This window comes from Anguilla rostrata, chromosome 1 (assembly GCF_018555375.3).
Source record: "Anguilla rostrata isolate EN2019 chromosome 1, ASM1855537v3, whole genome shotgun sequence".
In the NCBI taxonomy this organism is placed as follows: Eukaryota; Metazoa; Chordata; class Actinopteri; order Anguilliformes; family Anguillidae; genus Anguilla; species Anguilla rostrata.
The window spans coordinates 21,147,216-21,161,666 of record NC_057933.1 but is presented as its reverse complement, the minus strand read 5'-3'; the positions used below and the strand labels follow the sequence as shown (position 1 = coordinate 21,161,666).

The 14,451-nt window shown below is 47.8% G+C and overlaps 1 protein-coding gene across 3 annotated transcripts in view; it reads right to left on the bottom strand.

The window, feature by feature from the left end:
• Positions 1-1,206: 1,206 nt before the first annotated feature.
• The window catches only part of dync1h1 (dynein, cytoplasmic 1, heavy chain 1), a 35,583-nt gene continuing 22,338 nt past the window's right edge, over positions 1,207-14,451 (bottom strand). Inside the window, exons 49-78 of one of the 3 annotated variants that reach the window (XM_064329614.1) lie at positions 14,260-14,433; positions 14,015-14,134; positions 13,783-13,903; positions 13,140-13,335; positions 12,030-12,147; positions 11,543-11,758; positions 11,236-11,448; positions 10,962-11,089; positions 10,667-10,820; positions 10,339-10,485; positions 9,883-10,033; positions 9,479-9,732; positions 8,972-9,106; positions 8,600-8,694; positions 8,321-8,495; positions 8,136-8,211; positions 7,763-7,923; positions 7,340-7,451; positions 7,193-7,253; positions 6,873-6,996; positions 6,624-6,737; positions 6,329-6,499; positions 5,813-6,030; positions 5,209-5,312; positions 4,015-4,223; positions 3,376-3,529; positions 2,942-3,084; positions 2,478-2,646; positions 2,212-2,336; positions 1,207-1,654 (exon numbers count right to left, since the gene is read on the bottom strand). In XM_064329614.1, the coding sequence (XP_064185684.1) occupies positions 1,526-1,654; positions 2,212-2,336; positions 2,478-2,646; positions 2,942-3,084; positions 3,376-3,529; positions 4,015-4,223; positions 5,209-5,312; positions 5,813-6,030; positions 6,329-6,499; positions 6,624-6,737; positions 6,873-6,996; positions 7,193-7,253; positions 7,340-7,451; positions 7,763-7,923; positions 8,136-8,211; positions 8,321-8,495; positions 8,600-8,694; positions 8,972-9,106; positions 9,479-9,732; positions 9,883-10,033; positions 10,339-10,485; positions 10,667-10,820; positions 10,962-11,089; positions 11,236-11,448; positions 11,543-11,758; positions 12,030-12,147; positions 13,140-13,335; positions 13,783-13,903; positions 14,015-14,134; positions 14,260-14,433 (4,467 nt within the window). In that variant the 3' untranslated portion in view covers positions 1,207-1,525. Of the gene's footprint in view, positions 1,655-2,211; positions 2,337-2,477; positions 2,647-2,941; positions 3,085-3,375; positions 3,530-4,014; positions 4,224-5,208; positions 5,313-5,812; positions 6,031-6,328; positions 6,500-6,623; positions 6,738-6,872; positions 6,997-7,192; positions 7,254-7,339; positions 7,452-7,762; positions 7,924-8,135; positions 8,212-8,320; positions 8,496-8,599; positions 8,695-8,971; positions 9,107-9,478; positions 9,733-9,882; positions 10,034-10,338; positions 10,486-10,666; positions 10,821-10,961; positions 11,090-11,235; positions 11,449-11,542; positions 11,759-12,029; positions 12,148-12,596; positions 12,793-13,139; positions 13,336-13,782; positions 13,904-14,014; positions 14,135-14,259; positions 14,434-14,451 lie in introns of all 3 variants that reach the window. The other 2 variants (XM_064329606.1, XM_064329623.1) reach the window with 2 other exon arrangements.

Here is a 14,451-nt window from a genome sequence, read left to right as displayed (position 1 = left end):
GTAGTTTTTCTTCAGCCAAAATTTTGTAAGCCAGTTATTTCTGTTCCAATGTTTTATACAATTAAAAATGTTCCAAGCAGGCCAAATGGTGCTGACCTTCAAGTGTTGTGATGTCACCAACTTAAGTTATGGACTCCAAAACATAAACATACTGCATCTGAATGACCACATCCTATTTAATATTTGTATGGGGTGTCACCATGTGGTGGTACTAATCCAAAGATATGTTTTTGCTTTTAAGATTTCATTTGCTGTGCTGTGATTTTTAGAACCACCACAACACATATTCCAACTGCATTGCATATTCCTGTCTGAAAGTATTAATTACATTGTTTGAAAAATTTTGGTACATTTAGGTTTCTTCAGTTGTGCCAATCTCAAGGTTTAAGCTGAAGGTGGCATCTTTGAAGTTCCAATTCAATTACTTTGTACACACTGAAAATGTCACAGAGAATGCTTGATGGGGCATGACCAAACCAAAGGCAGGAAAATGAGGTTTCGTTACACTTGAATTAGAGCCGTGGTCTCCAAGCTCGGTCCTGGAGAGCTACAGGGTCTGCTGGTTTTTGTTTTCACCTTAAAATCAGCACCCAATTGAGACCCAAGACACCAGGTGAGTTGAGTTAACTGTGTAATCAACTGCTCTAATTGATTCATGAAGTGCACAGTCACTATGAAAACCAGCAGACCCTGTAGCTCTCCAGGACCAGGGTTGGATACCACTGGATTAGAGGGCCACACTAGAGACTTAAAGAAATACTATGGGCAGCAGATCTTGGATTTGAACCCTCAGTTCTCTCACTGCAGCAAAAGTACCATTCAGAGCAGTTACTGGATGCACTAAACACATCTTTAACCTAAACTCAACAGTTAATCTGTTTTTCATTTGGTGATATCAAAAGAAGTGTTCACTCACCTTTACACAGATTTGGATATTGAAAGTTAATGTCAAATTGCTTCAAGTATCATGACTGTATCAGTCAGTTTATTTGTATAAGCAGTACATCACCTCTGATGCTACTGGGCATAGGGTAGGGTAGCGATTTAAGATGTTAAATGTCAGATTAAGGAACCAATTCGTCCCAGTTTAGGGGTATTCCATTTATGTATAGTATAGTATGTATTTGGTGGATGTCTGTTATTAAAACGATTTTATTACAATACAACCAAGCATTCAAGTTTCAGAGTAAACACCACTACATAAAATTATGGTTACTATGATTTATTATGCATGATCATACCAAACACTGTTTCCTTCATAAAAAACATACAGGTTCCCTCTTTAAAATTCTCCAAATCCCACATTCTCATTTCCTTCCCACACAGTCCAACTAACGACTTTCCCTTACTCTTTTTCTCTTACCACAAGACTTTCTGAACAACTTTCACAAAATGTTAATGTTCCTTTAATGTCAATGCATCTCTGATTCTATGTGACTTACTCTACTAAATGTTTTTTTCTTTTTTGAGAAACTACTATGAATAGTATGATAGTTAATTCTTGTGTCATCCTTAGTGTTGCCTTCTACTCGGTGCAGAGCACAGCCACCCCACGCTCATAGAAGTTGTGAGGGTCCTCCTTGGTGGCGATGTCGAAGTCCACGGTGAAGATCAGGTCAGCTCGGGTGAAGTTGAGGTACACAGGGAGAGTGACCTGTTGGGATAGGAGTGGGAATGATGGCAAATATTTTTCTAAAGGCATGCATTTTTTCAATTCAGGAGAGTGCAGACAAGAACATCTGTCCTCCACCCACATTTCGCACTGCCTCACTCCATGGATGATGCTACAACTGACTGCCCGATGTCCTGTGAGCACCCTTCCGCAGGCACTGGCACACAGTCAGCATTCCATTGTGAACTGTAGGGCATGCCACTGGACCAAAGACCAGCATTTCAGCTATACACACCACCTAGGACAGGGCTGCCCAACCCTGTTCCTGGAGATCTACCATCTCGTAGGTTGTCACTCCAACCCCAACAAAGCACACCTCATTCAACAGCTAGAGATCTTGTTGAACTGATAATTAGTAGAATCAGATGTGCCAAATTAAGGTTGAAATGAAAACCTACATGATGGTAGATCTCCAGCAACAAGGTTGGGCCCTACAATGACCAATGACCATAAGGGTCTGTATCACTGAATACTAGCAGGTTTGTCTGGAAGGCTGATAGGGGTTTCATAGATTGTGTGCAATAGTGCTGTGGCCTCACCATGTTCCTCTTCTCTGTGTTGCACTGCTTCAACCAGTGGAGCTGAGTGAGTGGGAGCTCAGTGGAGATGGCTGTGGACAGCGACAGCTTGTTGTTGCTACAGGTGGCACCCTGCAGCTTCAGACCTGAGGTTGGGAATAGGGCGTAAAAGAGGGTCAGACAGTAAGAACCCCCCCCGTCCCCCACCTATCGAAATCGTATCCTGTTATACTCTAATCAGGCGTCCAGTATGCTTTAGCGCCCGCTCCACGGCGGGTGGGGCTCACCTTTGATGCCGAAGCTGCACGCGTCGAGCGCTGCACCCTGGGAGGTGGTGACGTTGACCTCCAGGCAGAGCTCCTCCAGGGACCAGCTGTTAACCTGGGCAACGTACTGCCTGGTGGCAGTGATGTAAGCCTCAGGCACAAACATGCTGCCCAGGCACACGTGGATGTTCTGCAAAGGACCAAAATTGCCTTGGGTTTAGCCCTTATCTGTGCAGCTGACCCCATGACACAGGGGTGACAAGTGTCTTACAGGCATATTTTACTTGCTTTACGTAATGAATATTGGTTACTTCCAGATCAACAATATGCATCGACTTGCATTCTACTTCAAGATAACCAGCCCATTACCAGCTGTAGAAAACCCTAATCCCAACCCCAACACCATGTGAGGAGTCAAAAATGATACAGTCTTACTGCTTGGGTAGGCACAGAATCTATCCAAACTCTGCATGAGGGGAGCTAACCTTCAGCTCTTTGGCGCCCCCGCTGGCCGCTGCCTGTGAGATCATCTGCAGCTGCTTGATGCGATCGCTGAAGTCTGCCACCCACTGGATCACCGTCATGGAAGTCGGGACAGTGTAGCGAGACCAGGAGCGAGGGAGGATACCTAGGAGACAAAACACACGTTGTTAGGATCACACCAGCGTTAACAGTCGAAAAGTAAAGCTTTGACAAGCCATCATGCAATAGCTCTGCTAGAAAATGCTTCTGGCTCATCCAAATCAAAGGCACAAGAGGGTAAGCTACCTTTAAAAAGGAAAGATTATGATTTGTGTACAGGGAAGAGTTTTTACACTGCTTCAGACGTGAACCTTAGGGTGAACTATAAGTGTGAACCCAGTTTAAGGTCCACACTTATATTGTTATGCCATAAAAAAGAAAGAGCAGGGTGTGGCACCTTTGACGAGGTCGTTGATGAGCGTGCGCAGCACGTTGGTCTGTTTCTTCTTGCCCTCGCACACATGCACAACGTCGGTCAGGTCCTGCCGCACGTCCTGTAGCATCCGCGCGCCCATCTTCACCTCCCGCTCGAAAAAGCGGAAGAGCGGGTCCTAACAGGCCCAACAAACTCAGGTCAACAGCAGCTATCAAAAAGCCAGCGGCACCGACCGGTACGTATGTTTACCAGGATTGTTACGTGCGTATGGATGAGGAGAAAAATGTGGTCTGTGTTGCTGTTAAGACACAGGTGCCTTGGTCGGTTCATTTGTGAACAAGTGCCTGCTACAGAAGAATAAATTTATAACAGCAATGAGATTACGTGAGAAGGGTGTGTTCAGCAGATGAAAGTGAACACAAAGCATGCAAATCACTGAACACCATAAGTGTTTCAAACCCACATTTTTCTATTAGAACAAAAATATTTTTACATAACATTCTAATTATGTTCAAATTATGACATTCTTTCTGACAAACCCTACAAGGCAGTGATGTATGAGGACAAGCAATTGGGAAAACTGAAACAAACAATATATGGACCATGTGAAGTAAGACCTCCAAGCCACAACGGGCCACTCTATTGCCTGGTCCCCCTCACCTTGATGTTCTCCACGGTGCGCTTGAGGTGGTTGACGGTCTGCGGGATGAGCTGCAGCCAGTTGCAGGAGGTGGTGTGCAGGGTCCTCATCCAGGCGGGTTGGGCGTCCGAGGAGGAGCTGGTGCGCTTCTTCTTCTCCGTCTCGTAGGCCAGGTCGTCCTCATCCTCCAACATCTGCATTTTCAGCATCTTACCCATCATGTCAGTGCCTGAGCCGCACAAGCACGGGAGTCAGGGGAGGGTGTGGTGGAGGGGGGAGCGGACGAGCCCGGGAAGGGAGGGGAAAAGAAATTAACCGTGGCGAACACAAAATTCGAGCGCCAAAAAGCTTAAACACAGATCACGGACAAGGGTAAATAAATAACGTATTAACGTATAAAAACAAAACACAAACAAGTAAATAAATACAAACTGTTGCTATTGTGTACCAGGCATAAGGGAAACAGCGACTGTGACCATGCATTATAACTTAAAACAGGAGTCTTAAAACAAAATTCTGGGTGGAACCGGGGCAGGTGTGGTGGAAAGCAGCGTTGGCCAAAAACTGCACACTAAAGACATAAACATAAAAAGCACAGGGACGCAGGAGATAGACTGCTCTCAGGTGACATGATGGCAGTGAAATACAGCTGCTGGAGGATGAGGAGACCCCCCCTGCTCTCAGCAGAACACACCCACTGACACATGTATGGTCATTAGTGCTTGTTATGTAAGGTTAGCAGGACCCGAGGTGGGCCATATTAAAATGTAATAAGTGATTGTAGAACATAGTTAATGTGGATGGTCAATGGAATCTTGGGAAGCAGGCCAGTTTAACTCTTCATTTTTGACAACGTAAACCTGTATTTGTAAGGAATTAACCTACTGCCAGTCTTTGACTAAATTTTACTTTCCAGGCTAGTGTGGTTTGTGCCCATTATTTAGAATGTACAAGTGGATGTGTTTAGAAAATTATTATTTTTTTCTGAGACCATACACATACTCAGAGGTGCTCTATCAAAAGCAGAACGACACTGAAATGGCATTAAAATGTCTCAGGAAGATTAGTCCTGTAAAAATAAGATCGGTTAGAACAGAGAAAGATGCGGAGAAACACTGAGGGAGAATAGATGGAACTGCTGAGCCAAAATGAGAAGTGGAGAAATCCATCGGTCGTCATCTGGAATGTGGGCGGGATAACGGGTAGGGCATTACCCTGAGTGGTGAGCAAGACCTTCTCAGCATTGCTGGGCAACCCCAGCCAGGATGGGGTCTGGGTGTCGGGCAGCATCTCTACCCAGTGCATGAACTCCTCGCGTCTGAAATACACACATGAAGCCACGAACATGAGAAGCCCAATAATGTGGACAAATGAAACATGAAACTATACAAAACCGCTTGCAAGATTAAAAGACTTCCAGTAGCTGCCTGTGGAGCAGTTCCTGTTACTCCTGTGAAACTACACTTTCCTACATTCAAATATGCCGCTCAAAATCACAGACTCCAGAGAAGTCTGCTCCTTGTAGCTTCTACTGCAAGATGACTAATTTAACTCAACACTAGCAAGGAAGACTGTGGACAACATTGCTTCCTCACCAAAACATGGTCACTACAGAAACTCTCTATTAACGCCATCACTTAGGACAGCACTTTCAAATACATTTTCTGGAGCTGGGATCATGCCTAACTCCCTTTCTTTGCATTCTGAGCACAATCGGACGAGAGTATCAATGACGTGAACACAAAATGTGTGAAAATGCTCAGGAATAAGTGCACACTGATTCTAACCACTAAAGAGAGACCAAGGTTAGCCACTGACCTGATGCCATCAGGCATCTTGATGTCCTTGTGTCCATCCACCTTGAAGGCTAGCTTGAACTCGCTGTCGAAGCTGCTGGTGGTGAAGATGCGGTCCAGGAAGGTGTTCAGCAGACGCTGGTCAAACTCGTTGTCAATGCGGCCTCCGTAGATGGACTGAGCCATCAGGGTCTTCAGGGCTGCCCAGGGGATCTTGTCTGGGGAGATGTTCTGCCGTCCCTGCAGTGCAAACAGACCATATACGGAATTACACTTAAACCTGGAAACTAAGAGAAGCTTGCACAAGCCAATGCTACACATTTACTTGGTCGGTGCTGATTATGCATATTAAATAAGAAGTTCACTTGTGTAGCCATTCTAGCCCTAACAAGCTGTGTACGCTTGTTTTGAGTTTCTGTGTTTTTGAATTTTCTTCAGACATCAAGTCTCCGATTTCCATTTATTACTCACTGGAAATTCCTTCACATTATTATGAACATGTTCACTGAATCGATGGTTTTGAACGAACTGTCCTGACCTTGGCAGTGTCGTCCAGCCAGGTGTCCACGGTGTCACAGGCAGAGCGCAGGTCCGACTCTCCAAACTCATACTTCTTGGACCAGCCCAGCGGGGCGTAGCGCAGTCGTTCCTGGATGACGGCGTGGAACCAGGCCAGGAGGAAATACAGGCGGGCGCGCTCGTTTGGAGCCTGGTGGAGGGGAGAACGACAACATGAGCATCAGACACGCCCCCTGACATTCCAATAGCGCCTGAACCCATTTCGAATACACCCTAAGGAGGAAGAAGACACCACGGTGGATCATCCGTCTCACCTTGCACATGCGCGCCACAGGAATGCTGCTGAACGTCCTCAGCATGTTGGCCTTCACACCGGGCGGCGGCTCAAAGACGAAGATGCGACCAGCCCGGAGCAGGTTCACGGGTACCTTGGGGGGGAGGGGGGAGGGGAACGGGGGAGGGGCTGGAATGTCATTACTGGCCCAAGTCACAACCAGCCACAGGGATTAAACCAGAGAACTGATCCAGAGTCAGCGCTCCCAGGGGTTGGAAGGAGGACTCACCTTGGGGTTGATCTCCATGGTGAGGAAGAGGCGGAAGCTGGCGTGAGGCTGCATGGAGTGCAGCTTCTTCTCCAGCTGCATCAGCCAACCCGGCGCCAGGTGGACGTTCTCCAGCATTACCCACCTGCCACAGACAGACACCGGACACACACAAGAGCATCACCTCAGAGTCATGGACAACCTCCCAGTGTCTCTAGAACTACATACATGTTTTCTATTCATGTTATACAGAACATGAAGCGAATCCAAGAGGCAATTAAGTGGCAGCGACACATCATTGATAGAGTAATATGATTTCTGAAGCCTGCTGTACAACCCACCTGCCAGACTTGACGGCGGTATTGATGTCCCGGTCGGCCTTGTTGAATCCTTCAGCAGAGCCTAAAGACGGGACAGAGCGGCATTTAGTACAACATCTGTGCTTCCCTGGGCCACATTAAAGGAGTTTATTTCTGTCGGGTCTTTACCAATGGAGATGGACGTGATGTGCTTGTTCTGTTCGGCTGCCAGGTCTCTCACCAGCCCACTGGCGTCGTACCCGGGTACAGAGCACATGAGGACCGGTGTGCCAGGCTTCACCTGCAAACGGCACATCAAATCATTGGGTCATTAACAGCAGAGCTTTCAGTCAAGGCTGTGCGGTCATGTGTGGCTTAAATTAGACAAACTTTATTCACTGATAGCTATAACCATTAAGAGTTAAGACTTTTGTTGCCATTATTTTGGGTTCCGACACATCGCTACGCCGTTCTGAATCATTTTGAAATCCCCGGGTTAACAAATAGAACAGCAGTCGCCTGTCATATGCTTGGTTTTCCACAACTTCCAAAGGTGAAGAAGGAAAACATGAAAGGTCTTATCGGTTGGAGTCTTGTCAGTGTGATCTCTACCTCACTGTCGACGATGCTAGCCAGATCCAGGGGCTGTTCAATGATGGACATGAAGTGTTCTCCCAGGACCTTGGACACAAAGATGTGGGACATGGCCAGCATGCGGTCAGGCCTGAAGGCCTGGATCAGCAGCAGCTGGTGAACGGCCTGGCCGATCGGAGCTGGACACGGGGAAGGAAACGGACCCAATTAGAGACTCGTTATGCTATCACCTGCTATTACAGCATCATTACTCTAATGCCTTCTGATTAGCACAGTCAACTCATTACCTAAAGTAACCAAAACCACAATTAATACTATGCTGTATGTCTTATGATCAGGCTGTTATAAGTAACATCTGAATCTAACACGGTGTTCAGATTTCAAGACTCACTCGATGTTTTCTCCTCAGTCCACAGGTATGGAACAGACAGCTCGGGGGAGTTGCTTTCCAACCACATGAAGAACTGCTGCAAGGACAGAAATGGGTGATGTCAACCTTCCCACACTGCATCAACTGCACACAGTTAACCTTCCCACACTGCATCAACTCCTTGTTTGATTCTTCTGAGCACTCACCTCATCGGCCTGCACTTTAGACACTAGGTCGTTGAAGGCGGCCAGGCGGCTTAGCCGGATCGTGGCCTCGCACTGGTCGGTGGTCAGGCCCTTCACCTTCGGAATGGAAGTGCCGGCCAGCACGATCTCCTTCCCACGCAGGTAGTGCTGGAACTCTGAATCGTAGGCCGGCTCGCTGGGGGAGGCAACAAACTTCAGTTCAACATCCGGCCTTCCGCATGCCTTTTGACTGAAATGCAGGGTATCGGATCTGAGGAGAGCCTTATCCGTTACTCTTACCTGGTCTTGCTTTTCAGGCTGATCCTGGCTAGGAGCATGGCGAAGGTGATGTGGTCACTGTGCAGCATGCCTCGTGCCACTCTGTTGAAAGCAATCTGCAGACAAAATAATTGAGCTCACCCTCAATGACCTTTCAAGTACATAGAAGTGAATTTCATGTTATCTATGGCATCTCCATCCATATTTGACATCCTTTTAGCTTCCACCAATCTTCATGCAAACGACAGGGAAGCGCGAACACCATATGCCACTAAGAAATATGGCTGTCGGAAAATTGCCCCCCCCTTGAGGAATGGTTCTATATTCTGTGAAAATTACAGTACCACCATAAGTACAAGCGCAAACAGAATCAAGTCACTGTGGAGGCCACACCTGGAAGAGGTCTTTGGTTATGTGCACTAGGCGCTGGCTGTGGTCGCTCACGCTCCTCAGGTTGGGGTTCTCATACAGCACGGTGTGGTAGATGTCCAGGAAGAAGTGCAGGGAGTACTGGTACAGGAAGTGTATCTGCAGGGAGACAGGGGGCATGCCAGATTGGAGCAGTAGGACCATGATGTCTTGCTCAGCAGCTGGTCTAGGACATATTTTGGACTCTGGTCCAAGAGGAACTTTCCAGGCTAACTATGACATCAGCAGGGTCTTCAACCTAAACCCAAGACCCATTGACCACTGCAATATGCAAGAACTGCAATAGCTATTCTGATGTGTGAAATTAGGAACAGACATTCAACTTTAAACAGTGTAATAGACCAGTGATTTAATTTAATGGTTTAAACACTTCATAAGGGGTCTAACTTGCTATTATGTGTACTCCAGTGTACGAGTAGAAAAGGAGACAAAGGACAGGGGATGTAGAGGCCTGAGGTTGTGGCTCCTTACCTGGTTGAGGGCCTCCATGGTGAAGTAGATGCTGCTGCAGGCAGAGGACAGAGACAGGTACTGCTGGGACACAGTCTCCACCTCCTGCATAACGATGTCTGTCTCCTCCACCTTCCGGGTCACCTCCGCGGCCTCCTTCTTCAGGTTCTCCAAGGTTGTGATGATGGTGTCGTCATCCAGGATGCGACCCTTGACCTCATTCAGGGCCTGCAGCAGGGACTTCTCCAGCTGCCTGAGACGCAGCTGGAATTCACCTAGAAGGAGAACAAGCAAGAAGAGGCAGGGTTTCACTGGACATCCAAAGACTAAAAAGGAGTTTGTTGTGTTCCCTCTATCCAATCAAACAGATTTATAGTGTATCACAGACTTGTATTTTGACAGGCCGCACTTTCTACAAGCCTCACCCTGCAGTTTGAGGAGGTCCGAGCGCTTCTCATCCACGTCGGGCCTCTCCGCCTTCAGCACCTCGTTCAGGCACTGGCTCTGCAGACTGCTGCGCGTCACGGTGAAGTTCACAAAGGTCACACGCGAGCACAGGTCTGGCGGGAACTCCACCTGCATGAAACAGACACCACAATCCAGAACAGCTTGACCAAAATCACCCAGCCAAATAGACCAGGGGCACGTGTAGACTTCATCAACTCAAGCACATGCTGGAAATAATCTATACAAGTATTATCCACATTCCATTTGTCAAAGAGCCCAATACCTATGAAGAAAGCGCAAAGAAAGTTGTGTGAAATTATATATATTTTTTTTTTACGGGACACTACAAGAACTCATTCTTGAGAGATAATATATCTAGAGCAGGAAAACCTCACTGGCACACTAACCACGTCCAGACAGCTGGAGCAACCTACCGTGGGGTCTCGTGTGGAGAGGAAAATGACGAAGGACGGGGACAAGTCAATGTCCTGGTCGCCGAGGGTGATGAGCACTCGGCCACCGGTCCTGCGCACCTCCCTGTTGAGCACGGGATTCAGGATGGGATCGTAGCTCTCCACGTCCTGAAAGACACAGCCAAGTTCGAAATCCACTCATCTCCGCAAGGGTTTGACTCACATGGAGTCGTTCTGTGCCTCCTGATATTTCATAATGATTACAGTTCATAAACTACAGAAGGGTTATTAGACTCAAACAAGGAGCTTGTGAGCTTGTGTTTTACAGTATTGGCCACTGCCCTCATACCTGCACCAGCAGAGGGTTTCCAAATCGCAGAGCACTCTCCAGATTCTTCCTGAAGGCATCATCCAGGAAGCTGGTTCTGGTGATCTTGCGGTCCTTGTACTCGTTCATGATAAACTCAGTGGCTTGGCCTGAGGGGTCGATGATGAGGGGGTACCTGGAAAGAGGAGATAGGCGATTGTTCAGAGACATACCTACTAGCCAATCTTGGATTCCGTTCAGTCCACATGACGCAAACAAGGGGACCAGAGAGATGAGTCCGGTATGTGCAAAATGCCGTTTGAGAGCCCACACTGACCTGTTGAACCTCTTCAGCATGATGGCGTTCTCAGTGCAGAGGTCATCAGCTGGCAGGGAGTTAGCCTGCCAACGTAGCCGCTCGTCCGCATTGGACAGGTACTCCGTCCGAGCAATATCTGTGCGGAACTACGGGGAAAGGAGTACATCATTACAAAGGGGTCAAACGCACAACACATAATCCAACTGAAGGGGCCACAGGGACCCTGTGAATTTCAGAGGAGCATTTCAAAGACCAAAGAGAGAAAGTGGCAGACAGGCGTGTTGCTCGGCACCTGGATGTTAGCCTGCTGCAGGTGATGCGACCAGGTGGTGAAGAGGTTTTGACGCATCTGCTGGTCAAAGTAGCCGGCGTAGGCGATGAAGGCGGCCGACAGCAAGCAGTCCCCGGCGATGGTGGACATCTGGTTCTTAAACGTCTCGCTGGTCTTCTCCCAGCGTTCGCGCTCAGCGGACAGACTCTTGAGCAGGGCCGTGCTGCGGTTCACCTGGTGCGGGGAGACGGCACGGCTAGGTTACCGATCCACTGAGAACACAGTGCATGCTGGGACATTGAGGATGCAGAGACTCCGCTCATCCTACCTTGGCCTCCACTGCGGCCAGGTCGGCCTTGATGGCCTGGGCTTCGGAGATGAGCACGGCGTACTCTTCCTTGTAGCGGGCGATGCTCGACTCCAGGTCCCGGATCATCTGCTCCACCTCCTCCGCTTTGGACTTGTTGTCCGTGGCGTCGTCCTCCAGCTTCTGCAGCTCGTTGCGCAGAGGCTCCACGCGCTTCAGCATGTCCGCGTAGTTCAACTGCGCAGGAGATTGGAGGAGCACAGGGAGTTGTGCTCATTTTTCACACTTAAGGTACACCTCAGGACTATCTGAACCCCCAATAGTCAAAGTCAAAAGCAATGCGAAGTCATTGACTTTCTAATGAGAAATACTTTTTGGGTTATCATTCGAGTTTCTAGCATAATGAAAACATTACTGAACATTTTTTATAAAATGGCTGAAATGGCCATCCAAGTTGTGTCAGTGAGTGAAAGACAAGTGGAAGGCAAAGAGAAGGAGTTGCCTTTACCTGAGCAATAGCCCATTTGACCATAGGTCCACAGGCTAGTGACGCCCTGTTGACCTGCTCGTAGTTGTAGCTGGGATTGGACATGTAGTTCTTCTTCATCTTCTCACGGATTGAGTCACTGTATTCCAATTATGGCAAAAAAACAATGAATGAAAACAATGCAAGCTGTCAAATTCATTAGAAATCAGATGAAGGGTGGGAGGGCCATGTAAGAATTATGAGAATGGAAATTAAATCTGATTAGCGGTTGTGTCAGAACACCTACCTCAACATAATTTTGAAATCAAAGCAAATTGGGCCTTACCACTCTCTCAGCTTCTGTTGCTCAATTAGATAAACAACGGCAAATTAAAAGCTCTGACAAGTAAATTTTGAGTAACTAAATATTTGCCTGCCAAACCATTACAACTAGGAGCTCCCACTAACTTCATTCCTTTAATCGTAATGAGCAACTGGGGATCATGCAAGGGTTTGGACCACATGCAATAGCAAAATCAACAGCGAGGAAGATTCAGCACCTGTCCAGCAAACAGGAGAGAGACAAGAGAATGAAATGGGAGACGATACCTCATGTCCTCTGAGACAAAGTTGACTATGCTGGAGATGAAATTGTCCCTGATAATAACTTGTCTGATCTTTTTCCAGTCATTAGTCTCCTCGCCCAGCAGGAGGCAGATAGACTCTAAGGCCAGCTTTACAGCAGCGGGCGGGTTGGCCATGGCACGCACTTCAACGAGATGTTGCTTCTTAATAGAGCTGACGGCTGGGGATGGGAGGGGGGGGAAAAGAGGAGGGAGCTTTGAGAACATGCAGGACAGATCGTGGGAGGGGAGGAGGGTGGTAAAACCATGTGGGGAAGAAGAGAGAAACTTGGATCCAGGCAGGAGGGGCATTTAAGGCTTCATTACAATATGAAGAGTTAAGGTCCATAAAGGCTTCCTTGAATTGACTGGATTAAAGTTGTCAGGGATTTCCAATTAACTAGTGAAATTTCCCATGAGTCCTTGATTTGGATTTGTCATGTCTGAAGCCGCTCTCAAGCCAATAGTGAACAATTTCTCTCCACTGCCCCTGCAAGGTCACCACACCCCTCTTTCTCTATGAGGTCACCTGATTTCATCAGCAGAAAAGTTAACAATGGTGGGTATGAAGTTCTCCCTCATAATGATGGAGCGGATCTGCTTCCAGTCCGTGGTGCTCTCCCCTAGGAGCAGGCAGATGGACTCCAGGGCCAGCTTGACCGCCCCCGGTGGGTTGGCCATGGACCGCACCTCCACCAGGTGCTGCTTCTTAATGGACTTAACAGCTAACCCCGGCCACCAGGGGGCACAGCGAGGCAGAGAGGAACGCCAACAGTGAAGGGAAGAGCGAGAAAAACAGCACAGAAGTTAATAAGGTCTGACAGAAGAGGGGGAAAACGACTGACGGCACGCAGCGAGGAGACAGGGGGACAAAATGACATAAGAGTGAAAATTCAAGGGAGCAAGAGGACAGTCCTTTACCACAGAGAGACACAGCATTTCAGTGTGTAGAGATACGTTGGTTCTTTGTACTATCCGAAGAGGAAAACAATCAACAATGCAATCCATTTAAAAATCATATCAAAATCAGCCATGCTCACCGTTCCGTACAGTCAAGAACACATTCCATAATTCCAAAGTGGTCATATTTCTCCACATCACAGCTAAGCACATTTCTCCACCATTCCCATAACAAAACATAGACTAAGACAAATGGATGAGATCAGTGTTACCGTTCTGAGCCTCAATGACAGCAGGTTCCACCTGGTCCAGGTCCTGCTTCACACGCAACTGCTTGTCCTTGATCACTTCCTGTTGCCTGTAAACAGCTTCCTGGATCTCCTGACTCACAACCTGCAAAACCACATGTCAAAGGGAAGCCCATCAGCCTCAATATACTCTCAAGAACTTGACCTGGAAGATGCAAACTTCTCTAGCCATAACTGCATGACATGAGTGCCAAACCTTCTTCTTTTCGGCTTCCTGCTGGTCCTTAACCATCTTCTTCAGCTTGTCATTGGCAGCAGCGTTCTTCACCTCCAGTTCCTGGCTCTTGATTCTCAGATCACGACGGAGCTCCTCAACCTGCAGAGGAGACGCAGAGGGGTATCAGTGACTGGGAGTGTGCGGGTACACTCTGAAGATAGCTACTTAAATCCCTCGACCCTCAGCTTCCTCCCTCAGGGTTTCGGAAACTATGATCTACTTGCCTGGTCCACGGTCTCCTTGATCTTGCGCAAACCCACATTCAGATGCATCTGTTGCTCCTCCAGCTCACTGCGCTTCTCGCTGAACAGGTCTGCATAGTGGTTGATGAAGTCCAGGTAGTGGCGTGGGGTGATGGCCATGGTGCGCCCACCACGCTTAGCCAGACGGTTGTTTGCCTGGTTAAAAAAAGGAAG